The sequence below is a fragment of the Apis laboriosa genome, unplaced genomic scaffold (genome assembly GCF_014066325.1).
Source record: "Apis laboriosa isolate Shangri-la unplaced genomic scaffold, ASM1406632v1 scaffold47_cov149, whole genome shotgun sequence".
Taxonomy (NCBI): domain Eukaryota; kingdom Metazoa; phylum Arthropoda; class Insecta; order Hymenoptera; family Apidae; genus Apis; species Apis laboriosa.
Genome location: NW_025223437.1, coordinates 3560360 through 3586263, shown reverse-complemented (window position 1 = coordinate 3586263; position 25904 = coordinate 3560360). Strand labels below are relative to the sequence as shown.

Genomic DNA, 25904 nt, shown 5'->3' with positions numbered 1-25904 from the left:
TAAAACGAAGAGACGAAGATTTATCTATTGTCTATATTAATTTGGATTATCGATTTTCTTTGAGAAAATTTTATTTATATATTTATGAATTTTTCCTTGGAGAAATCATAAATTAAGATTATAAAATACCTACATCTTTCACAAATTTTTAATAATCTCGTAAATAAATGAGAGAAATGAGATACTATAGAATAAGATTACCTTACTTTCACTACTTCTTTGTGATCGATTCATCGTATTGTTCACTAAGATTCATAATTATCGTGATTTTCATTTATGCAACCAATATTTTTTTTATCCTTCTCAAACACTTCTTTTTTTTTTTTTTCTTTTTACGATTCAATAAATACAATTAACGACGTTTCAATCGTCAATAATTTCCACACGCGTAAAGGATTATACGCGTTTCGCCACCGACGATCAAACGTTCCTCTTGCCATGAAAAATTAATTAAATTTATCAGCGCGTATCTGCTATCCTTATATCGAATCATAAGCGTAATCACGGCCTTAAATGATCGTAAAAGGTGTTTAGAGAGCGGTAAAACCCGGGGGCCAAGAACCGGAATCACGCGGCGACCATTCCTTTAACCGCGCGCAGGTAGGCAGGCCGTGTTTTATTGTTATTTTATTAATCGATGTTGTCTGGTTATTGAGTAGGCAGTGGATACGTACACGGTCGTCCGTAGGTAGCGAATAAAACACGGCAAGCAATGCATGATCGGATGCCTACGTGTACGCCTTTTGTCAGCGCGTCAAGCTAAACCAGTATTGCAAACCTGGCTCCATGATTTCTCTTCTCCTCTAACTTGGTGGAATCTCGATTCCGCGAAGGCTGTTTAGTTTCCATGCTCGATTATTATCGCTATTTCTTATCACGTTTCAATTTTTTTCCTCCCCTTCTCTTTTCTCTTTTCGTTTCATTGGAAAATAGAATTCATTTTGCTTTTGGAAACGATCACGATAGTTTCGCGTTGTTTTAATATCTTATAAATTAGATAAATTGATTTATTTTTCTGAGAAATCTTTTAAAGATCGACATTTTTCTCAATCCATTTGTCTCTTTGAAACGTGATCGAATTGTACGAGAGATATATCGAGAACAAACGAATACTTTTTCTATTTCACGTTAAATTTATTATTATTATTTAAATCATCACCTTTATGTATAAATTGTGTTTATAGTTGAAATTAGGAATTTTAATAAATTAGGGAAACGTTTGATTATTTTGATAATCTTCTGTAAGAAAAATATGTGTGGAAACAACGAGTTACGAGTTTTCCTTTTTTTTTTTTTAAACAATGTAATGATAACACAACAAACAAGGAAGCAATAAATGTCTTGGAAACATGGTAATCACATGTTATTAGTCATTATAATATATAGGTTTTTGAAAGAATGTACTTCGAAAGATCTCATAATTAGTTTCGATAAAACATAAAGTTTATGGGAAACTTGTTTGAATATACTGTAATTAGTTGGAGAGTTGATAGTGATTTACTGTTGCTATTCTTTGCACGTTGTTATGGAATGAAGTACCGTTAACGATGGGAAATTTTCTTTCTCCGTTCACTGTTATAAATTTGTCGAACACCTCGATCCACTTGATACGCGTGCATCTGATTAAGATTCGATTTCTCTCTGGATTAATGTGCCTACTTGTGTATTCGTAAATCTCGATAATACGTCGATGCGTATATTGGAAAACGTAATTTTAAATTTTTAATATATTATTCATTTATTCCTTCTTCTTCTTTTTTTTTTTTTAATATCATAGAACACGTATATTATATTTCTTTTGCATAAATAAGATTTATAGTACACGATTAAAGATTCAATTATTTAAACGAAAATATTTGTGTCGAACAAATATTTTAATATATTATTATTTGTAATTAAGATTTATTTCTATTCTTTTAATGTATAATCAAGGTTCATTCGGAGGAACTTACTCAAAAAAAAAAAAGAAAAAGGAACCTCAATTATTATAACAATATTTCACAATAATATTTGCAAATTCTTATCTGTGTGATTCAAAATATTTATCTCTCTAAAAATATTAACAACTATCTTTACAAAAGCTTGCTCTACATTTTTTCCACGCGGTTATCTCTTTTCTCCATGGAAGATGGAAGAGCAATATATTTTCTCACATCTTATTCTTAACAATTTTATTTCCAAGAATCGAATACTTTTCTGAGCCTATTCCTATCTATATAAAATCATATACAAATAACAACGATGAATGAAAAGAAATTAATTTTTTGAAGATATTCTAAAGAACAATCTTTTCTTTACACGATATCTTACACGTAACACAGAAATCTTTTGGGTCGCGATTAATTATTTCCAGCACAGGATAGATTCAAAGGAAACACCCCGTATATAAAGGCACCGTTCCTGAATGTCGCTCCGGTTTTTCGACCTTTCTTCTATTCCATTTCGCAAGCTCTCCGGAGTAAGATCTTTTTCGTCCCATTCACCGGAGGGCGATCGATAATGTTCGTAAAACGGGAAACGAGCGCCTTTCACAGAGGAAACACAGCAAACGGGCAAATAAAATGGATTTCAAAGTAATTCATGTTTCCGCTGTTACGAGGTAAATTGCGACAGGTAAACGCGAGAGTGAACGCGGTTTAAAATCATGATCGACTCGTTGTAGCTGTGAAATGTCGCCTCCTTTCGATCAATCTATTCCAACGGAGGTGGTCCGAAACTTTATTTCGATATTCGATTTCCTCGTTATTATTTCATCACCGCGATTAACAGGTTTAAAATTGAAGAGAACGTGTTAGGGAAAACAGAATTGCTTGCTCGATATTTACAAACTTACAAGACTCGATACCTCTGATATAACTTGATATCGTCACAATCCTGTTTTCAAACTCTTCGATCATCGATCTCGTCCCCGCATAACGGTGAACGCGTGTTCGAGGTAAGAATACAACGCTACGAACAATATTGGCAATGGGTTATATACAGGTAATATCTCGCCGCTTTTATTTCGAATCTTTCGCCGACCGGTTGGGCTCGCGACTCGCGGCGTCCGCCATTGTCGTTCCTCCTCCTCGAAGGAGAATGGATTATGTAAATAGTGGATTTTGAAGGATTGTAGGCAGGGGCCGGTCGTATAAATCACGAGGCAAATCGTGAAGCGTGCGCGGGTTTATATTGCATGGAATATATATATATATATCTTTTGTCTACTTACGCGTCGTTCGAGGAGGTTAAGTTTCAATGGGCGGGAATAATGAGAAACGATTCATCATAATTTTATAACGGCGGAGAAAGTTCTATTCGCATTGATTGCATATCGATTTCGATCGATCGCCGGAGAGGGGGGGAATTAGCATCCCCTCGAGGCCAGAGCGATCGATCTCTCCCTCCTTTCGATCCTTCGACTATATCTCGAGGAAGACTTTGGTGAAACTATGAATTTTACCTATGAATCGTGACTTATGTAAATTTACAAATCTCACTTTCTTAGAGTTTTCTTAGAGTTAATATCTGTTCAATGTGTAATGGATATTTCGAATGTTCTCTCTTGGGTTTCGTTATAATTCCTTGTATATCGTCACACTCGGTGCATTCAGTTTTGCGAAAATGTTCACGCAAGATCCGTTATGTTAACCGTTCTCTATTAACCGCGAAACTTAATCACTCTGTTTACGCGAACAAATATGCCGATGTTGTACGAAAAATTATTGCCGCGTACAACGTGTAAAAGAAAAAGAAGGAAAAGAGAGAAGCGAGAAAAAGCCTCGTATCGAAACCTGCGCGTAATAAAATTCCAATCCTACGTGATTCATAGCGAATACATATTCATTGGCACGTTCGAAACCCTCCGAGGCAATAGTTCACTCGGTATTTCTCACAATCGGCACACATATATCAACCGTGCACACATATCTCACTTAACAATATCCCACCAGAGAGAAAGAGAGAGAGAGAGAGAGAAAAAGAGAGAGAGAGACCTGCCCACTTTCAATTACTCGAGATTTCATTACGATTTGCAATCGAACTTCTCCTAAGCTCTCTGTTAATCGTACTTTACACAACGGAACGGAGCACCATAAATCTTTCTCTCGGAGGTTTCTCTACGCAACAGATTGCAGAGACTGTTCCTTCGTAAAAACGACCAGGTTTTGACTGAGGTTTGAGAGGCAGAGAGTAGAGAAGGAAGAAAGGAAGAAGGAAGAGAGAGGGGGGGGGGAGGGGGAACGAGGAAGAAAATAAATAAGAGAGAATTTTCGAGGCGCTTTAACTTAAACGTGGCAATTACGTGGTATAAGCATTAAGTTGGACAGTGACATAAATACAAATACGCCTGTACTCACCGGTGGAATCGATAAATTACACTCGGACGCGAAATGATACGAAAGGAGTCGTGAAATCGCGTTTCTGCCTCGATCTCTCGATACTTGTACTCGAGACTTTCGAGACAGACTTTTTAGCCGTCGAGGCAGCTAACGTTTACAATCGTTAACTCCAATTTCCTCCGGCAGTGATACGAACAGTGAATAGCCCCGGCTGCTTGCCATTTACCCGCAATGAATTAGAAACACCGGCTTTTCAGACTGCGCCCATTCAACCTGCTCGGCTCGCGTACGCGATATGTTGAAATTCCTTGCCGGCTTATTTTGTGGATTCCTTTTCAAGCGGTTTTGTATCACTCGATACAAAGTAGATAAGAATTGTCTGTAGATAATCCGCCACCTTGGTATATCGAATATATATCTTTAATACGATAATTTAATACGACAAGTGCAATAATGCAGCTTGCTGACGACAAAAATGAAAAAGATATTTCGATAAATCAACTTTCATATCCATATTCAGGAAATAAGGCAATATTAAATTGCATTTTTATATGAATTGGAAATTAATGTTATGTATGGTATCAGGAAATAAAGAATATTACATTGCTCAATAATCTTAGAAATTACAAAGTTTTCCTAATTTTAGTACGCTTTGCTCGAATTTTTATGCAAATTATATTGATAATAGTTCTAATTTAAAATCGTTTATATCTTTCTTCCTTCGATTCGAGGAGACGTTTCGTTACCTCGTCACTTCAAACTTTCTCCAAAGCGCACCACGTAAACGAGAAAAATCCTTCCAAAACTTAAGTCTTCCCTTTCAACGACACGATGAATCACGTTAAATCTCCTGCTAAAAAGGAAACCATCACGGATTTCGAAAACGTTAAGACGAGAAATGAAATTTACGTACGTTTCCTTATTCGTGAGAGGGGGAGGGGGGGCGAGAAAGGCGTGGGCCTTGGATGAAATGCCGCGATCGAACAATAAACAAATTATTTTACAGCCCGACGATTTCATTATTTAACGATATCTGGGGACCGGTTAATACGAACGTTCCGCATGAAACCAGCTCTCCGTGGAATTTCGCATCTACGGTCGACGACCCCGTTACGATGATTCTACCCTCCATCGCGATTTTTCTTTTCCTTCCTTTTCTCTCTCTCTCGAAAATTTCCCTCTTATCGTTTTTCTCGTATTATTATTATCACTATTATTATTATTATTATTATTATTATTATTATTATTATTTCTTTTACCATCTTTCGCCATCGCGTTTACATTACACTCGCGAATGAAGGGAAAATTTCAACGGGCAATTTAATTTCTAATGATGCGCGAACAACGAACCGATACGTACGCGATGCGAGATAGAGGCTTATTAAATTCGATGAGAGATCGAACGGTTGGTATAGATGGTGGAGTATCGTGTGCAGTGTCCCATAGGAAAGTATGCGTATCTATTATCGCGTGACGAAAGGTTAGAGGCTGCTTCGAGGCTTATCTTTCAGAGTTGCTTCCACCGCTGCCGCCTGTCCTCTGTTACGATCGTTCGTAAACGAAAAGGGAATGCTTGATCAATGGTTGTATGCGTGCAGAGGGATAATTCGCCAGGATACTTTGTATGTTAAAAGGATAATCGACGAGGCTTAAGTGATGGGAGGGAATGTTAGGAGGGGTAGAAGTATTCGTATAATTTTGTAATGGTAAGAGTACTGTATTAAAATTCGTATTTCCCCTCCCCCCCTTTCTTTATATCGCCTCCTTTATAAAAGAAAACTTTTTTTATCGATATTTCATACATACATACATACATGTATTTCATATCATTGTGAAATACGAAATTGTTTAACTTCGTCCTCCTCCCCCCCCATGAAATTTTATTCCATCCTCGTACTTTCGAAACGCAGCATCTATTCTAATTATAATAAATAAAGTCTCGTCCCCCAATCTTTGCTTCTTTCTTTCTTCGTCTTTTTACCGTGCAGTGTCGCGAGAGAGAACTTCGTCCTTCGAAACCGGCCAGCGCCGTCGTTTCACGGTTTATCTTGTATAATAAAATATCGATTTGGTTATTGCTCATTGGTTGCTCGAAATAGTCGAGGAAACGACGCGTTTCGAAGAGATATTCTACCCCTCTCCTTCCCTTTCTCCCCCCTCGACAAATGGGCATTCGGTTTCCAATACACCGGTTATGCCATTATGTTGCTTATACATCGTACGTTGAAAAACTTGCCTTCGACCATTTTGCCACCCTGGTCGCCGATTTTTGACGATGGTCGATCGTTGTGACACCTGCGCGTCCAATCGGATAGAAATCGATCCGGTTTTCTCCACGTTGAAAATTCGTAGTGGAAGAAGGAGGTCTAATACATGCAAATGGAAATCATTGGCATTTACTAGGCTCGGATTATTGTCGAACAGGGGGGATAAATATTATTCGAACGTTTTATCGGCAACGATAACGATGTCCCCCCGCTCGATTTATCGATATATCGAGATTTGTATGTATAGGGTGTTTCTAAAGTTTAACCCGTGTTAGAGAAACATATTGATAGTTTGAAAATTGGTCTGTTTTTTTTTTTTTTTTGAAGTAAAGCAATCTCGATATAAGAAAATCATTTTTCTAAATTTGTAAATTCGAGTAACTCGAGAATTCTTCTCGCGTTATTGCAAAAATTATTTCTTCTATTTCTTGTTGCATTAATGATGATTAATAACGATATCCGATATTTATATTTATTATATTTATTATATTTAACACGGTTAACGGTGATCAGTTATGAAAGAATTTGTTTGGGTAAAAGATAATGCGATTAATTACGATTTCTTCGAATGTGAAATCTAGAATTTAATAGCAGAATTTATTTATATTCTATAAATAGCACGTTTGCTGAAATTGCAATATTGTGTACGAATAGAAGATAGAAATATTAAAATTCTAGATATTTATCTACACAAGTATACACCTTTCAGGATCAGATAATATTCTAAAGATTTTAATTAAGTCGATACATTGTATAATATATTCGTAAAGACAATAGTAGACGAAGAGGTAAATTGAATTTAATTTACCTGCACTTTGATGGGAAATTAATGCTCTGTAACCGAGTTTTTGAATGCACAGTCTGAGGTATTAATTCCTGCAATTTATTAAATGGATTTTCGCATTAAAACGGATAAAAGATAAAAATCGTCCAATTATCTCTTTCTCTTTATTATTAAGAAAATAATTCTCCTCGAGGATCTCTCTAATTTCACGTAATAACTTTTAAATCGAATAAAACGTGCAAACCATTTTTATAAAACATCCTAAATTCAATCCAAACTCATCTCAAATCAAGTCTAACGATACTAATACAGTGCAAAATTTTAAATTACAAAAAAAAAAAAAATAAATAAATGATAAATGATAAAAATTCGAGGATTAATTTCACAATTTCACAAGAAAAAATAAATTACTCTGCTCTTAAATATATAAATTATTTTCAAAACGAGTCGAATTTCCTTACTTAAACTCACTTTTGTAACTCGCTGTACACCGAAATCCCGCTTGATATCCGAAAATTGATACGTTCAAGTCTCAACTCAGAGAGAGAGAGAGAGAGAGAGAGAGATTTACAAATCGTCACGATTTATTGCCAATAAAAGGCGGGCAACATTCTCGAAACTTAAAAGCATTCAACCCGAACTTTGCCTTCGAGATATCTGGCGAGATATCTCGTTTCTCGATCCGATTCGACCAGTTTCGATGGATCGATCAGGTTTTGTCCCGAGGAATAATAAGATGGCGGGTGTGAGGATTAGGAAAACGGAACAATAAAATTCGCGCGAGCCCATTAAAATGATTACGTAATCCTGTCCACACAGGTGGCTGTTGGCGGTGGCCATTTTACCCTTCGTGCAAAATCTCCCTTGCCTCTCTCCTCTCTGCCCCCCTCTTCTCACGATCGTAAAAACTTAACCGGCGCTTATATTTTACGTTTTACGAGCTGAAATTGCGCCAGTCCGCCTCGCGCGCATATTAAACTGGTTCGACGCCCCGACGCGCGATTATACCACCGAAATAGTCGATCCGCTAATGAGTTACGGGGGCCCCCGAGGAATCCCGTTCCGTTTCACGCTTGTTTCACGCGCAAGCGACCGGCTACTATTCGTGTGCAACGATAAGTCGAAATTTTTCTCCCCGCTCCTTTCTTTTATTATTGTTTCTCTCCGTTCCCAATTATACAGGCGGATACATATTTATATATTTATATATTTATATTTATATATGTATAGAAAGAAGAAATCGTTGTTGTAGACTGTTGTTGTTATTTCGGATTTTTGAGGAGGGAGGGGAGGGAGGAAATTCGTCTTTTTGAAGTTATAAATTTTTCTCCTCCTCCCTCCCCCTATTTGTTCTTTGTAAGAGGATGTAAGAGGGAAGGAAGAAATTGACGTTGCGGATTTGTTTTTGAAAGGAAAGAGAAGAAGTTTTCCAAGTTGTATATAAATTTCTTGGTTGGTGATCGAGGGTTTGAGTCCATTTGAGTCCATGAGATCGAATAGTTTTTGGCAGGTGTTATAAATATAATGTATTGTGCTTCAGTAGAATCAGAATTTCTTTCTAGTCTTGATTTATGAGACATCGCGCAACCAATTGCAACCAGAGAGGATTCTCATCTTTAATTAACGTCATACTAATAAATTCTTCCTTCTAACTTATAATATATTCATACGTATTTCTTTAAAAAGAAAAAATAGAGAAGAAGAAGAAAAAAAAATAAGGAGACTTGATCGATCGCGTTAAAACGAATTTGCATCGTGCGTTCCTTTCTTTTTTTTTTTTTTTTTTTTTTCTCTGCCCAAGCGGGTCGATTTACATAACTAATATCGCGAGATCTTTTAAAAATAATCGAACGAATCAATTCTGCGCAAGAACGACTTCTCGTTTTCTCGTTCGTGTCGATTAAACATGGCGAAAATACATTATAAACCCGGCTAATAAACGAGCACCGGAAACAAGTGTCACAATGATGGTACAACATACTTCACAGTCATTAGCGACCGCCTCTGTACACCGCCGATCCGTCAAAGAAATCGATTTCCTCGAGAAACGACAACCGTCGAGAGAAAGAAAGAGAGAAAGGAGGGAAAGAAACCGTAATAAAAAAAATACCATTATAAATTCGAATTAATTAACGAAGCTCGAGTTCGAAGAATTACAGAGAAAACTTTATAAAACTTTTCTTTATTATACGTCGATAAGATAACTACGTACACGAACCAACATGGACACCTGTTTCTTCTTCAAATTCATTTCCCCTGCAACGAATAATAATATCTTTCGTTAAAATAAAAATTCCAACGATTCCAACTTTTGCTTTTGCTTCACTCTTTGTACGTTAAACCGTGACCCACGCGTTTTTATTTCAACTTTACTTCAACTCAAGCCTTCAATTTTTCCGATTTATCCGATTTAAGACGGTTGTCCGGGAAATCAATTAATTATATTCGCGTGTGATTAATTCCCTCGCGAACACGTTGCTTTTTGTGTCGCAGCGGGATATCGATTTCGATTAATACTCGTTTCCTTAATCTCTGACGAGAGGAATTATGGACGAGGGTTTCGAGCATCGAGGCGAGAGAAATCGCTCGTCCCTGTTCGGTTGTCAGCTAGAAAAATTTCCCATAAAATCTGGGAAATATCTTGTTTCAACGGTGAACACACACACACACACACATACATACACAGGGGGTAGAAAGATTTTAACGATCGGTCAGAGATCGTATCTCTTCGGCTTCCATTTAATAACATACCGGTACCTTTGGATTAAACCGGCGTAATAAGTGTGACGAAGCGTTCTGTTCGAGTTGCGAGATACGATACGATATTTTAATTAATAACCGTTCCTCGATTTCTTGTTACACGTGTGTAAATTTCCACGAGTTTGTATTTTCAATGCTTCTCTTTCTCCCTCCCTCTCTCTCTCTCTCTCTCTCTCTCTCTTGCGCGCGAGAATCATATTCGAAGCGAATCGAATAATCTCTTAGAGATTAAAAATCGAAAATATTACAAGCTCGAAAACTTTAGGGATAGGAGAAGAGTATTCAAGAGATGCTATAAAGCAAGACTTTATAAAAGTATACCCGCGTCTGACTAAAAAATTCCCTCGATCCTAACTCTCTCGTGTCAAGACCGGCAGTAGAAAGTGACTTCGATGATCGGACACATTTTCATCTTCCTCATTTTTCCCATCCATTTCGAACGATACCATCTCCCCGCCGACAATGTAACGCGAAATATCAAACGTTCAAACTCGAACGAAAGTCCTTCTGATTTATCTCCCCTTTCTCGACTTTCTCGCTATTTTTTTCTTCTCTTTCTTTCTTTCTTTTTTTTTTTTTTCGTTTTCTTTTCTTTTTGTTTTAGGTAAGCGCAAGGTGAAACGCAGTCACAATACGAAATGCACGCTTCTCCTCGGGTTCGACGACGATTCCATGGGACACCATTTATGGGATTGTCCATTACTGGTAGCAGGTGACTGCCATCACGGTTACCACCGATGACTATCCATCAACCGGTTGGAAATATGTGGGTCAACCGTGAAGTTAATCCTCGATGATCGCGGAGAGGGGTGATAAATTAAGCGCAAAGTTACGGCGCCCACCTTTGACACCACGCACCATTCATTGTTCCATTAGCGTCTCGTATCGCGGATGGGAATCGAGTTCCTCGATAACGCGCATGCGCGCCCCATATTAAATTAAGTTTCCTTCGCCAACTTTCTCGGGCGACTCACTTTTCGCGAAACGGCTCGTTGTGGAATTCTAACGAGGTTTCTTGCGATTATTATTCACCAATCGCCATGATTTATCGCGATTCGTTCGATGTCGGCAATTCAAGCGATTAAATATCGCGGTTAATTTTTTTAAAACCCGACCCCACCGTTTATTGGCACTCAACACAGGTCGAGGCGTGATAATTATTTTCGCGGCCTCTTTGCCCGAGTAATTTAATTATCGGGGGATAAAATGCTTTTCTAGATTTTTCCTTTTCTTTTTTTTCGTTTCGTTCCAACCACTTTCTCCTTTGTTTTTCGCGAAACGATTTGTCGAATTCGTCGAGAGGCGTGGATAATTCAAATTGTCGCGATTAATTTTTGTAATATATTTTTTCGAAATTAATTATTTTTATTGGTGTTGGAAACTTTTTTTTTTTTTAACCATAAAAGGAATTTTCGAAAGATAATGATCGAAAATGAATTTGGAAACGAAAGGTAAGAAAATAAAGTTTTCAGATTGGATGAGAGATAAAATATGGTAAGTAAAAAATTATATTTCCTCGAAAGAGGGTGAATGAAAGGTAAGTTGTTGTCGATTATGTGTGTGCAATAATCTCGTCGATGCGAATGAGAATTTTTTTAAGGAACAATATCTCGGAGAGAAAGAAGTCCACCCGTAACGGACGGTTTAGAAGGATTATTTTATAAATCATAGTAAAAATAACAGAGTGTTACATCGGTCAAATAATTATGCGCGGTTTTTATAAGTCGTGTCGCGGATTGCGAGCCCGAATGAAAAATCGATTCAGTCGTACCCTTCGCGGTTAATTTCATTTCACAACTGTGGGGCAATTTGCATGGTGCGGCAATATTTCACAAATTTTCATAAGTCCCGCGTTTCATTAACCCTCCGGCCTGGATTTAAATGACTCTTAAACGATGCAACGTACAAACACTCATAAATCACCTCGTGCACTTCCAGTTGCTCCGGAAAAAAAAAGAAAAAAAAGAGAAAAGGAATTTCACAATGCGACCAAGTCTAAAAATAACACATTCGTGTTTACTCGAGACGATACCGATGATTAATTTACAAATTTTCCTATCAAAAATATTTTTAATTAATTAACACTCAACAAATTCGAGACTTCGAATTTTTGCATTTCACCTAATGGCGAAATTAATTGAAACACGAGAAAATGTGTATAATTATCATCTATGTTAAACGCAATCAACGTCTTCTCGAATCGAAACCAGTTTTTCTTGCGAGTTTCCACGCGTTGATTCGAAAATTTATTTGCATTTCCTTGAGTATAAACATCATGTATAAATCATATTCACGAGGTAGAACTTTTTTTTCAAAATTTTTATAATATATTTACATAATCGTTAATTATAATAATTTCATATAATATCTTTAATCAATAAGTTTATTTCGATACTTTTTGACATTGTTTAAAATTTATTTTCAAACATCTTCATCTCTCCAAATCGTACCCAGACCACGTACAAAAAACCAAAGATCCTAAAAATTTGATAAATTAATTCCCTCCCAAAGAGATTTTTCCATAATCCATTTACAAATTTCCACCAAAACTTAAACTCCTCCACAATACATAAACCCTTCTCTTATCTTTATCTCATATTAAGAAATTCTCTTCTCAAACCATCTCTCCAAACGACGTCTTCATCTCTCCCATCCGCGATCTCGGCTGGAAGATCGAGGATAAGATCGGTATCAGGGGAGAAGGAGGAGGAGGAAAAGGAGGTGGAGGCTGCCGCGCATTCCACGGAGCTGTAACAAGCGCGGGGACATCGGAAACGCCGCCTTTAACCTCCTCGCAAGGAATCCGTCGCGGGCAAGGAATCCACCGTTTCCCGCCCCGCGTTTGTTTCGAAACCGCGCGGTTTGGAAACCGTGTCGGCCGTCCGTAATGGCGGCGCGCAGAGGATCGTGGCCCTGGGTTTCAGACACGGATCGTCGAATTAGGAACTGGAATGCCGGTTAACGAGCGCAAAAAAGGGGCGCACGGCCTCTTTGAAGCCCGCGTGTACTCGCCTCTTTGTACTCGCGGTACTCGCCGCTACTTTCGTTCGTCTATTTAAACCGTTGTTATTTATCTTAACCACCGCCTGTCCCCGATGAGCCGTGCCCCTTGAATTGGGGGACGTATCCGCGGGAGAGATGCAGATTTCCCGAAACTTCGACACGCGTAACAACAATATTTTGAAAAATCTTGGAAACGCGAGTACGTAAAATTAAGAAACGTCATCAAACGTCATCAAACGAAAATTGAATTTCACTCATACAAAATGATATTTTCTACGTTTATTTATTAACTTTTCGACGGTGTTTGCATAATTAATTCTCCTGAAGAAATTCGATCCACTATGCAACGATCCAATAGTGGTTCCAAATTTTTAAAATTCGACGTGTTATTTCCAAATGGCGGGATCCATAAAAGTAATGAGATCTCTAACGAGAGATGGCACGAGATTCAAACGAGTCGGTTTATATCCATCCATCCAGTGTAAATATAGTTCGAGCAGACGCGCGCGATAAACATCACCGGATCTGATATAATAGTCTCTTCCCGTGGCATTTTGTGAGTTTAGTTCGAGAATGGGGGGGAGGAGATAGTTTTGAAATAGCGGCGAACAACCACAGTCGGATCTCAACGAAGAGGATTGAGCCTTTCAGATGATGGTGGCCATCATACCACTGTGGAAAATAAGCTTATTGGCCAGCCAGTTGAGATCGACCTTAAATCCCTTGAACGTCATCTCTTACGGCCTCTTTTCCTTTTCCTCCTCCTCTTCTCTCTCTCCTCTCGAATTTGCGTGTCTCGCAATCGTGTAACCGCGTGATTTACCGCTCCCTCGACCCTCTCACTTTCTGAATTCTCTATAAACTTTGGAGAATGTGTATTTGCGCGACGGGGAACGGTAACGGCCGAGTAACCATTCCCCTCCCTCTCTCTCTCTCTCCTTTTTTTCCACCCGTTTCATGACGTTTCGGGCGTAAATGGATGACCCCTTTGATGGATTCATGGAGAAGTAAGTGGAATAAGTCGAGGGATTTCGTGGTGGATACGTGCGTGAATGGTCTATTGTCTATTGTTTATAATTCGTTTCCGGATGAGGATTTATTTGACGCAAAGAGTTGGAAGAAATTTTTAGTTGTAGATAATTTAAAATGTATCGTACGCGTTTTCCTTTTCTTCTGGAATCGACGAATAAGTTATTCGTTAAATAATCGTCTTCTGAGATTATTGGTAATGGTATGTAGAATATATTACAAAGAAATTTGTTTGTTCAGAAAATTATATGATAACAATTTTGATGAGCAATAAGAGATTATTACACAGATGTCATTTTGATCTCTTTAAATTATAATAAAAAGTTTTCGCTTCTGATATCTCAAAAATAAGTACATACAGAAAAAGATTAGAATTCATTGCGTTTTCAAGACTATTTTTATCACCCGAATCTCTTAAAACTTCATATTTCAAATTCTTTTCCGTCCTAACACAATCATCCTCCGTCATCCTCTTGTTCTCTTTCTTAATCCAAAAAACTTCGAATTTCGAGAATAAATCACACGTCGAGGTTAAACGTCGAAGAAAGATGATATTTTCTCCACTCGATCGCGGTTAGAATTCTGGGGAAAAGTGTCGTAACATCGTGTGAGAAACGATCGATCGTAACTCGCTTGTCCTCCGAGGATATCGAGATTTGCGAGGGTACGCAAAAATATTCAAGGATATTGGATAGTGTCGAATAACTTCTCACTTGGATAATCTCGCTTCCTCCCCTATAAATTGACTTTCTCGTTATGAGTGGGGACATTCGAGAGATAGAGAGAGAGAGAGACTTCACATATATTTTCGCAAATATAAATACGCGGTGCTGGTGCGCGATAAATAAGGGGGAGCGAGATGAAAGATGCTCGCCAGCAACGAGGGATCGAGTTGAAGGATATAGCGCTCGTAGGACTGAGATCGAGGATCCTCGATGATAGAGCTCATCGACTTCGTATTAGCTCGTCGACTACGTGGAAACTACGTGCGCGCGTTTTTGTTATTTATGAAATGGATTACACACGGTTTTAAGTGTCCAGCGAGATTTTATGTTCGATTTTGGATTTTGCTTTTGGATTTATTTATTCACGAAGTACTCGTTCGCGAATAATTATTTAAAATATCGATTTAAAAGGGAAACGTGTTTTATTCTTGACGTGTGAAACGATGTGTTTTAAATTGTAAATGTAATATTTCTTGGATGAATTAATAATATATTTATATCAATACGTTCGTTATTATCGTGCAAATGAGATATATTTATGACGAACGTTGTTTGAACTATTTTTATTACTCGATAAAATTAAGCATGCGCAAAAGTGCAAAATATGATTTACAAGGTTGTTTATAAAGTATTTCTAATGTATAATGAATTTATGGAAAAAACGTTCTTGGAATGGTTTGAAACATTTTTTTTTTTTTAGGAGACCAATCAAAATAATTCGTTGCTTCATTCATTTCATTATAAAATGTTTCGAATCAAATTTGTCGATGAATATAAATGATTTTTTGAGATTCAATTGAATTCAATATATAAAGATATTAAAAAGTCAAATTTTATTCATCAGATGAGTTTGGCTTCGATAAGATCAATGAATAACCAGTTGAGTGATCGTTCTTTCGTTAACTTACCCCATATTTGGGGAATAATTTCGTTTGAATGATAATTATGTTTACCAAAATTATTATATCTCTCTCCGGTAGGACAAAATAATAAATAACATTGATAATAATATTATTTATTCGTCCATGATAAATTCTTCACTTACTTAAATATTTCGATATGCAATATAGATATATTAAAAACTCGCATTATTTATTTATTTTTAAACATGTTTCACACGTATTAGTAATGTATAACTTAGAGAGATTAGATTAATATGTAAATGTAAATATGTAATATTTGTCTAGGAAAAGATAGCAAAGTAATATGGAAGAGGGGAAACAGGGGAAACAGGTCTCCGTTTGTTCCACCTGAGTACACTGGCGTATTGACATAGCAATACGATTTTTAATAAACTGTGAAAATACATACATTTGTAAATAGTTAATACACTCTGCTTTACGCCAATGTTTAAAAAAATTATCATTCCGTTTTAATTACTCGTTTATTGCTATTTTTTTTTTTTTTTTATCAGGCGATTCGATTATAGATGCAATTGTTTCGACCAATTATAAAATTATACGCGAAGTAGGGACATTGGGTGGTGATATAAATATTTTTTTTCTCTGCCATCTTTTTTTATTGGTAAACAATACCTATATATAAGGATATTAATGGGTCGATTATTAAGCTCAGAGGTGTAGTTTATAAATGACAACGAAGACGTTATAGTGTGACGATCACGTAGGTGAGAATTATTAATTTTTCGTTAAAATTTTATTTATGTAGCGTCTTATATGTATATTTCGAAATTTTTTTTCCATTTCAAATTTTTCACACAAATACGTACGTGATAAAATACGTGAAAATTGTCTTTTTTTTTTTTTTTTTATTAATTCATTTAATCTCTCACGAAGAAGAATCTCACGAACGGTTCAAATTGTACAAAGGAAAATTGTTTAGATCGTTGTTCGACATCATACTTTAAGATCAATGTTAGAAAAAATTACTGATGCAATATTCTCGATAATTATTATAGTTAATTCCGGTCAAACGAGATGCGGAACGATATGGAGTCGTGTATGGCGGCAACTTGCGCCTCGGGGCAATCGACGCCAGCTTCCACTTTTACCATGTTGATACAAACGATAATAGCATCCTATTGTGCATTAAATGCGGATAAATATCCCACGAATCGAGCCGAAGAGATCTTCGTTTCGAAGAGGAAGGAATTCGATTTTATAATTGTCGGAGCTGGGTCGGCAGGATCTATTCTGGCCAGCAGGTTAACGGAAGTAAAGGATTGGGATGTACTGTTGATCGAAAGAGGGGAGGATCCTTTACCTGAAACCTCTTCACCTGCCCTTTTCTTGAATAACATAGACGGACCGCAAAATTATCATTACTTGGTAAACAGAATTAAATTTTAACGATTTTTTAACTTGCTCAAGAAATATAATACAAATACTTACACATTTTTACTTAAATATATATCATTTTAGTTTGATTTATCTTCTATTAAAATTAGGAAAAATTTTAATCGTTATAACTCCAAAGAATGAACAATCGTCAGAAACTTGCTCTTTTTCATTTGTCCAAATACAACTTCCAGTTCCAGAGATATCGCCGTATGAAGGAAAACTAATTTTTAATCGTTTACTCTAAATCTGATGAAATCCTACTAAAATTAGGAAAAATTTGAATCGCTATAAAATAACGACTTTTGTTCAAACGAACGATCATCAGAGATGCGGAGTTTTGTTCTTTAAAGGATAATTTTCAATCACCATCCTGTTCCAAATGATAGATTGCTAGATAAACGTGATAAACATGATAGACATTTCTAGGGAAAAACGTAACTCACTAGATCATGAGCCCTTTGTACTATCTTAAGCATTATCCTTATTCATCTCAGCAATCGATAAAAACATCGTGAAATAGAACGAAAAGATATTTTCAATAGCACAGAATTTGAATAAATTTCTAACACCATCTGCTGCAAATCCCCAATGAAAAATCATTTTGCATAGAGTTAACGATATTCATAATATCCTCCCCAAGGATCGACCGATAAAAAAATACGAAATTTGTATATTATTTGTATATTATTCCCTGTTCACGAAGACCGAATACCAAAACAGTTCCTGCCTGGGCAGCGTCCACCAACGGTGCAAATGGGCGAAGGGCAAGGCTCTTGGCGGAAGTTCGGTCACCAACGGCATGTTGTACGTGATCGGGAACGAGAAGGACTACAACGATTGGGAAGATCTGGGCAACGAGGGATGGAACTTCGCGAGCGTGCTCCCCTACTTCACTAAGTCAACCAATTGCTCGCCCTCGTACGTATCCGAGCACGGCACCAAGTATTGCGGGGACAACGGCCCGGCGAGAATCAGACACTTCGAGCCCTCCCCGTCAGGGGTGCAAAAAATCCTGATGGACGGTTTCCGGGAGGCGGGCCACAATATTCTCGACGAAGTGAACGGTGATCGTTGCGTCGGGTTCGGGAGGGCGATGGGCACCGTGTACAACGGTCGTCGTGAGAACGCCGCGATCGCGTTTCTCTCCCCCGTCAAGGGGAGGAAGAATCTGAGCGTGATGAAATCGAGCGCGGTGGAGGGAATATTGTTCGAAGGGAGGCGTGCGATCGGTGTCCGGGTTAGGTCGGAGCACGATCGAAGCCTGGTCGCCGAGGTGAGAGCGAGGAAGGAGGTGATCCTCTCCGCGGGTAGCCTCGCCACCCCCCAATTGTTGATGCTTTCGGGAATCGGGCCCAGGGAACACCTAGAGAACATGGGGATACCTGTCCTGGTCGATCGGCCGGTTGGCACGAATCTTCAAGACCACCTGTCGTGGACAGGAATGTACATATCTTACGAGTCGCCCGCCTCGCCGCCCCCTCCCTCCCGAAACCGATTGTTGAACTCGGTTTACGAGTACATGGTGCACAATACGGGCTCGTTGCGGGCGTACAGGAACGATCTACTCGGCAACGTGAACGTGAACGACCCGGATTCCGGGTATCCGGACGTTCAATTTTTGTTCGTCCCGTTCGAACGTCACGAGGGGGTTCAGTTGTCGGTCTTCCTGGCCGCGATCGGTCTGCAGGAGGAGATCGTCGAGAGGATGGGGGAGGAGATCGAGAGGACGAACGTGATCGTCGTTCTCTCCACCTTGTTGAAACCGAAGGGTCGAGGGGTGGTCGAGTTGCGCGGCACGGATCCGAGCCAGCCCGTGAAGATATACACGAATTACTTGGTCGAGATGGAGGATACGAGGACGTTGGTGAAAAGCGTGGACAAGGTGAAGGCGATTTTGGACACCGACACGTTGAGGAAGCACGGGATGCGTTTCAACCGCCTGGACGTTCCCGGATGTCGACGTTTCGAGCCCGACACGGAGCGATATTGGGAATGCAGCGTGAGACACGTGTCCGTCTCGTATTATCACGCGTGTGGGACGACCAGGATGGGGCCGGCCAACGACACCAGGACCGTGGTCGACTCGAGGCTGAAGGTGCACGGAGTCGACGGTTTGCGGGTGATCGATGGATCGGTCATTCCGGAAATACCTGCCGCCAATCCTAATGCGGCGATCATGATGATCGCGGAGAAGGGAGCGGATATTGTTAAACGGGATTGGGGCGCGAAGGCGCGTTGATTATAAGCGCGTTTCTGATTTCTGCACGTGTGTGCGTAACAGGATAAATAAGTAAAAATTGGACGATTAATGTAGTTATGGATACAGGGATTGAAATTTGTGGGAATTGATCGACGATTAAAATATTTGGCAATTGGCAATTTTCGTTTTATTTATTTATTCGGTATCCTTTCGGTATCAATAATACGAATTTTAAAAGAATTACAATTTTTACCAAGATTGGATATATTTTGTATATTTGACGTTTTTTTCGAATTTTTAATCGAAACTAGTGACAATTTTTAATCAAATTCTGATGGAATGTACATTATCATACGGATTCGATAACGTTTCGAGATCACACTATTTTTATTTTTTCTCGAAGAATCAAGTTCAATATAATTTAAATATACAACTTATGGATATATATTTTTCGTGATTATATATAAACGAGAGAGATAAAGAAGAAAATACAAAATTACTGAAAAATCGAAACGAATATTCAGCCGAAGAAAAATAAATAAACTTGTTCCTACTGTGTAAACCTACTTACATTCTGATTAATGGAAACAACACCAAGGGAACCAGGTTATCCGCTGCCTCATCAATAAGCGCGTTTATTCTTTACGATCTCGGGTCCAATTCTTTGAAATTAACTTCCTCTTAACTTCGTATCCCTTCAAAATCCGTATAATCATTTTATTTTAATTCCTCTGGCGAGGAGGATAGGTGCGATGAGTTAACGCACGAGATCTCGAGATTTCGACGTTTGTCGATGAATAAATAAATAAATTCTCCATCACCGATAGAAATAAATTTATCTTCTTGTATTTCTGATGAATCACCAAGGATACCTCGTATTATTATTGTTGAATTCGTTTTTCGAAGATCGATTCACGAATATCAGTTAAATTTAATACATGTATTTAATTGAAGATAGTTTAATTAAAAAATCCGTGAAAAAGTTTTTTTTCTTTACGCGTTGATCGTTTATCTATATTTCTAATAAATTCAAAACAAAAGTTGTGGAAAGTATAGTATTTTTGAATAATCGTAAAGTTTAATAAAAGTTAAATAATTGAAATTTGTTGGAATGGAATTGTTCTAAATCATCAACAATCTTTCAGAACTTTCTCAAAAGTTAAGGGAAAATTCTTGATTAAATTCTTGATTAAATTCTTGTTGAGAGAAAGAAGAAGTATATTTGTCGATCAAACATATAAATTTCTTTCATTTTATATCTCGTGTCAATCTGAAAATCCAACTTTCACTAGAAAACGGATATAATTTGTCCAATTTATTTCTTTATTTAATTTTTACAAATTAATCGATGTACATACGTATAAAACATATTTCTTACGATTCGATATAATTCCAATAGAATTAATTATTCCACTAACTCCGTTCAAAAAAATTTCGATTCGATTTGTAATTTAATGATCCAAGCAATTAGTTACAGTTAAAAGTGCTCGATTCACGTATGGAAAATTTGTAACGCGTCAACTTTGGAAAAAATATTGGCGGTGGAAACGGTAGTTACGGGCGGATATATATTTTTCATCTCGGATAAAATAATTCTCGTGGTATCTGTTGCGTGTAATTTCCTCGGAAACTTCACGCGCCGAAGGCGGGAGAGAGAGAGAGATCTTAGCCGCTGCATAAATCTTCATATCGATGTTTATACGCGTAGCGTGGCCATTGTGAGGCGGATAGGCGACAAGTAATAAGTTATTTTCACGAGCGTGTTTGTAATTGTAAATAGGGGATAGAAATTTATGCCTCTCGAGCCGAACAAAAGTTTCCTCCGGACATTTGATTGGAATGCCCTCTCCCCTCCCTCGTACACCGTTGAATCGCAATTTTATTAGCCACGATAAATTTTATGCTCGCCTCGATTTCTCCGGGGACATTTAGCAAGAATGCGTGCTTTCCACGTGAAATTCGCGTTGAAGGAGTGGCGCAACTAATACGCACGCGTTATTATTTACATCTCGTGACACGATATCCGTTATGTATTAAATCGTCGCGTGTGTTTGTAAATTTTAGAGTAGAGGAGAAATCTGTTTAATCAATAATAAACACACCGAGATTCCCTCCTTGAATGGATAAACTATCGTTAAATGATTATTAAGTGATCAACAAATTTAAGGAGATTTAACGTGTTGATAAAATTTCTGAATAATGTTCAAGAGTTATAATTTCTTTTACATTTTTTTTTTTTTAATTTCAATTGTAAGGAAATAATCTGATTTCTTGCGATAATTGATCTAATCAAATTAGAATGTGTTTTGGTAATACGAAAGTATTAGGAATGGGATATGGGATGGGGTTTTAGGATATTTGAGATGATTGTGGTCGACATTGGATCATTTCTTTCTAATTCTAAAAGTATGTTTTCCCAAAACTAAATAAAATTTAAAAAGGAAAGAAAGTAGACAAATATTGTGAGAATTGGAAAAAAAATTATCCGAGCATTACTCGCAGATTAACATAATCGGTACACTCTTTTATGATATATCGACAAATAAATAATATTAGCGATAAGCTGCTTGCGCATTTTATCATTTCGTTTTTTAAAAATCAGCACAGCAAATATTTGCATATTTATCCGGGGGACGAACAAAAGAAAGAAACAGAGCACCGCTTATCGTTCAACTATGCAAAACTATTCAGGCGAAAGAAATTAAATATAAAACTCCGTGGCGAGAGATTTTTCTTCTTCTGGTTCTTTATTACCAAACAAGACTAACACCGCCTATCCGAATGGCATGAAATGGTTCCGTTCCAGGCACTGTCAGTGCGCAAGAAATATAATCGCACGCATAAGAGCGTAATGGGTACACATGAAAACCGGGTGTATCACCGCGGGTAGGTACACCATCCGGTTAATTACACGTAATTATCGTTGCAAGGAGCGCGAGAAAGAGGTGGAAACGGAAAGAAGAAATATAAGTGTCCAAGAAAAATGTTCTCTCTCTCTCTCTCTCTCTCTCTCTCGAACGATCGATTCTCATTTCCAGTGGCGAAGCGTGTAAAATCAGCGTGAAAGAATCGTGGCGGGAAATGATACATATATAAGAAAAAAGAAAAAATGTTAAATGTTAATATAATTTTTCTTTACCTTTATCCGAATACTTGAAATACATTTGCAAGTCTATTATTTTCATTCATTATTCTTATTTCTCACACTTGTAAACGAGTATCAGACATCAGGAAATTCGATTCTTGTGCATTTACCAATCGTTCGAATAATAGTTTTAAATATCTGTCGCGATATACAGCTTGTTACTACTAATTGTCGACACGAGATTATTAACACTATTATCGATTTCGAATTATTACTTTTTTTGATACATCGTGATCGTACAAATAAATGCATGATAATATTAATTATCCTATGGATGTAGGGATTTCTAATTGGTAATTCATCTTGTTTCTTAAATACATAGAATCCTTTCGAACTTTCGATTGCGATCTCGCGAATTCGCGTTGAACGTAAAATTGTTTGAGAATCGTAAGGAAGGTCGTACCCATCGCTACCAAAGACCATCGAAACGGCCATCGAAATGATCTCGAGCTGACGGACAGCCTGTTGTTTATTGAATTATTATACTGCTCTTTTTTTTCGAGCAGCATTCGAGGAGGATTCGAATCGATAGAAATTGCAAGAATTCGAGGATTAGAGATAATTAGGGATGACGAATGGAGGGATGTTAAATGGATGTTTAGTCGAGGCGGGTTGCAGGGCCCAGGAGCCGATGAGAAATCGCTGCAAATTACGAGGAGCGATCGGTATTCGCCCGCTTTGCCCGCCGCCATACCTGGCTTCCGCTTGGTGTTGCTACGCTTGAAAGTGTTCATCTTCGTGGCAGCCTGTAACGAGGCTTGCCTCATTTCCAGCCTATTATCGCTTGTCTTCCTTATTTTATGTTATTCCACGCGTTTCAATTGCGCTTCGATCGGTTCCTCTTCGCTCGCTTCTCACGGGTCGATCTTCCAGCTATTTTCAAGTCGAGCAAAAATTTATTATTGGCGGAGAAAGAGATAATAATTTTGTCGAGCTCTTGCTTTTTCCAACAAGGGATAAATGTTTCAATACAATTTTTTATTTTACGGTGAAAAATAAAAGCGCGATGTTAACACTTTTCTTTTGTAATTGCTTTACGTGTTAAAATAATAGAAATATTTTTCTATTCGTCCAGTGTAAATAGTGTAACGACTATATTTAATTTAAAAAATGATTGTTGAGTTATAATCGATCCACGAATCGTAAGTTTTTCTTTTTCAAAGATTCTTAATTATTAATTATTGTCCAATTCTTCAGCTAATGCATCAATTTTTCTAATCTCATTAGAGTGTTTTTGGTGGACCAAGAATACAAGAAATACAAAAATGTAGAATACAAGAAGAGAAGACTTGCAGATTATTTGCCCATATCGAAGCTTGGCACGAATAAATAATAATCCTTAAAAATCTATCGCGTGTCGTTAAATTGGAAAAATCACGTATGATCGAAGCTGGGGAGGAGGAGGCTGGAGAAGAGGCAGCCTTAATGATCGAGGAATCGCGTTTGATTTACGTACTGCGGCACAGAGTGTCGAAGCAGCTTTGTCTTCCGGGATCGGCTCGTTAATAAAATTTTCCGTAATGGAAGGCTTCGTCATGCCGGCGGAACTCGGTTGTTTTATTATTGAAAACCGCCATAAACTCGTGGCCATGATAACATTCCCCGCGCGTTCTAAACATTAAAGCCGGGGACAGTAGTTGCTCGGAAACCGAGGATGAGGGAGTTTATTGGGATCATTATGCCCCGTTTACACTTGTCAGACGGTTTGCTGTTCACCAATGGCAAAAGTATTGAATCGAAATCATTACGGTGCGTTTACATTGATCAAAAATTAATCAGTCATGAAATAATAAAAATATTGTTCATTTATAGAAATTGGTAGAATAAGTTCTGGCCAATGAGAACGCAATATTATAGTTCTTTGAGGAAAAATTGAAAGCAGGATCCATACGCCATTATGGTGTGTTTACATTGATCAAAAATTAATCGACCATGAAATAATAAAAATATTGTTCAATTTATCAAATATATATTAGAAATTGGCAGAATAAATTCTGATCAATGAGAACGCAATATTATAATTCTTTGAGGAAGAATTGAGGAAAGCAGGATCCATACGCCATTACGGTGCGTTTACATTGATCAAAAATTAATCGGCCATGAAATAATAAAAATATTGTTCGGTTTTATAGAAATTGGTAGAATAAGTTCTGGCCAATGAGAATGCAGTATTATAATTCTTTGAGGAAGAATTGAGGAAAGCAAGATCCATACGCCATTATGGTATGTTTACATTGATCAAAAATTAATCGGCCGTGAAATAATAAAAATATTGTTCGTTTATAGAAATTGGTAGAATAAGTTCTGGCCAATGAGAACGCAATATTATAGTTCTTTGAGAAAAAATTGAAAGCAGGATCCATACGCCATTACGCTGTGTTTACATTGATCAAAAATTAATCGATTATGAAATAATAAAAATATTGTTCAATTTATCAAGTATAGACCGGAATAAATTCTGGCCAATGAGATTTAGCAGTATTACAGTTCTTTGACAAACTATATTCGGCCAAATAACGAGGAATAATGTTCATGAACTGTTTGCTAATACTTATTCGCCTTTATAATATACATTTGAGCACATATAAATGGATTTCTCGTTGAGAAAACAAATGGACAAGCAATCTGTTCGCGATTCAAAGATTGTTCATTTTCTATGGTGTGGACGCGGCATAAGGACGAGGGAGGGAGGAAGAATGGGCAGAACAAGCGCCGCGGGGTCATCGGCGAGAAACAGATAAGACAAAGTATGCGCCTGCGGCGACAAGGATGCCGCGGCAAGAATTTTAAATTTGTCGCGCATCGATGATGCCCGTTAAGCGAAGGTTAATCGATCGCTTACCAAAACGATCGAGGATCGATCGAGGATCCATGAGGAGGGAGAAAGATCTCGTGGGATTCTTGGGCGGTGCTGAAAATCGCCGATTCGTTTCGTCGATTTTTCTAGTAATTTTTTCCCCCCTCTTAATCTCTTCTACTTGTTCCATCCTCGACTCCTTTCGATTCTTTTTTTTTTTTATTTATTTTATCGCCTGTTTTTATTAGAGCTTAGATTGTCTTGCGTCTCGCCAGTAATATACGGTTAACGGGTGGATATATATGGGTAAACTGTGAGAAAATTCTTACGATAGACGTCGCGATAGACATTTATGGGATATTTATCGTGTGTTTATGCGCGTTCCGCTTGACAGTAATGTATTTGCAAATTTACCGGTATGTCGAGTATTTTTAGATAACATTGTGAGAAATTTTATATGTTGAATTATGGTTTAATGGATGATAAAGTTTAAAAACCTTGGAGGGAAAATGTTAATGAAATGCATATTCATTATTTTTACTCCTCTTATTCTTTATTGTACACTTCTGTTTTCT

The 25904-nt window shown here is 37.6% G+C and overlaps 2 protein-coding genes across 2 annotated transcripts in view; both read left to right on the top strand.

Moving 5' to 3' along the window:
* The window catches only part of LOC122716671 (UPF0489 protein C5orf22 homolog), an 813536-nt gene that overhangs the window by 98809 nt on the left and 688823 nt on the right, over positions 1 to 25904 (top strand). The window lies entirely within an intron of this gene.
* On the top strand, positions 16458 to 19553 carry LOC122716670 (glucose dehydrogenase [FAD, quinone]-like). The gene is made up of 3 exons (XM_043939972.1): positions 16458 to 16514; positions 16806 to 17175; positions 17891 to 19553. Exons 2-3 carry the CDS (start codon positions 16825 to 16827, stop codon positions 19424 to 19426), a joined length of 1887 nt encoding a protein of 628 aa, XP_043795907.1. The 5' UTR covers positions 16458 to 16514; positions 16806 to 16824; the 3' UTR covers positions 19427 to 19553.

Coding starts and splice junctions, on each gene's coding strand:
- LOC122716670 (XM_043939972.1), top strand. CDS start 16,825: ATGCGGAACGATATGGAGTCGTGTATGGCGGCAACTTGCGCCTCGGGG. Junction 17,176..17,890: donor CGCAAAATTATCATTACTTG/GTAAACAGAATT, acceptor CTGTTCACGAAG/ACCGAATACCAAAACAGTTC.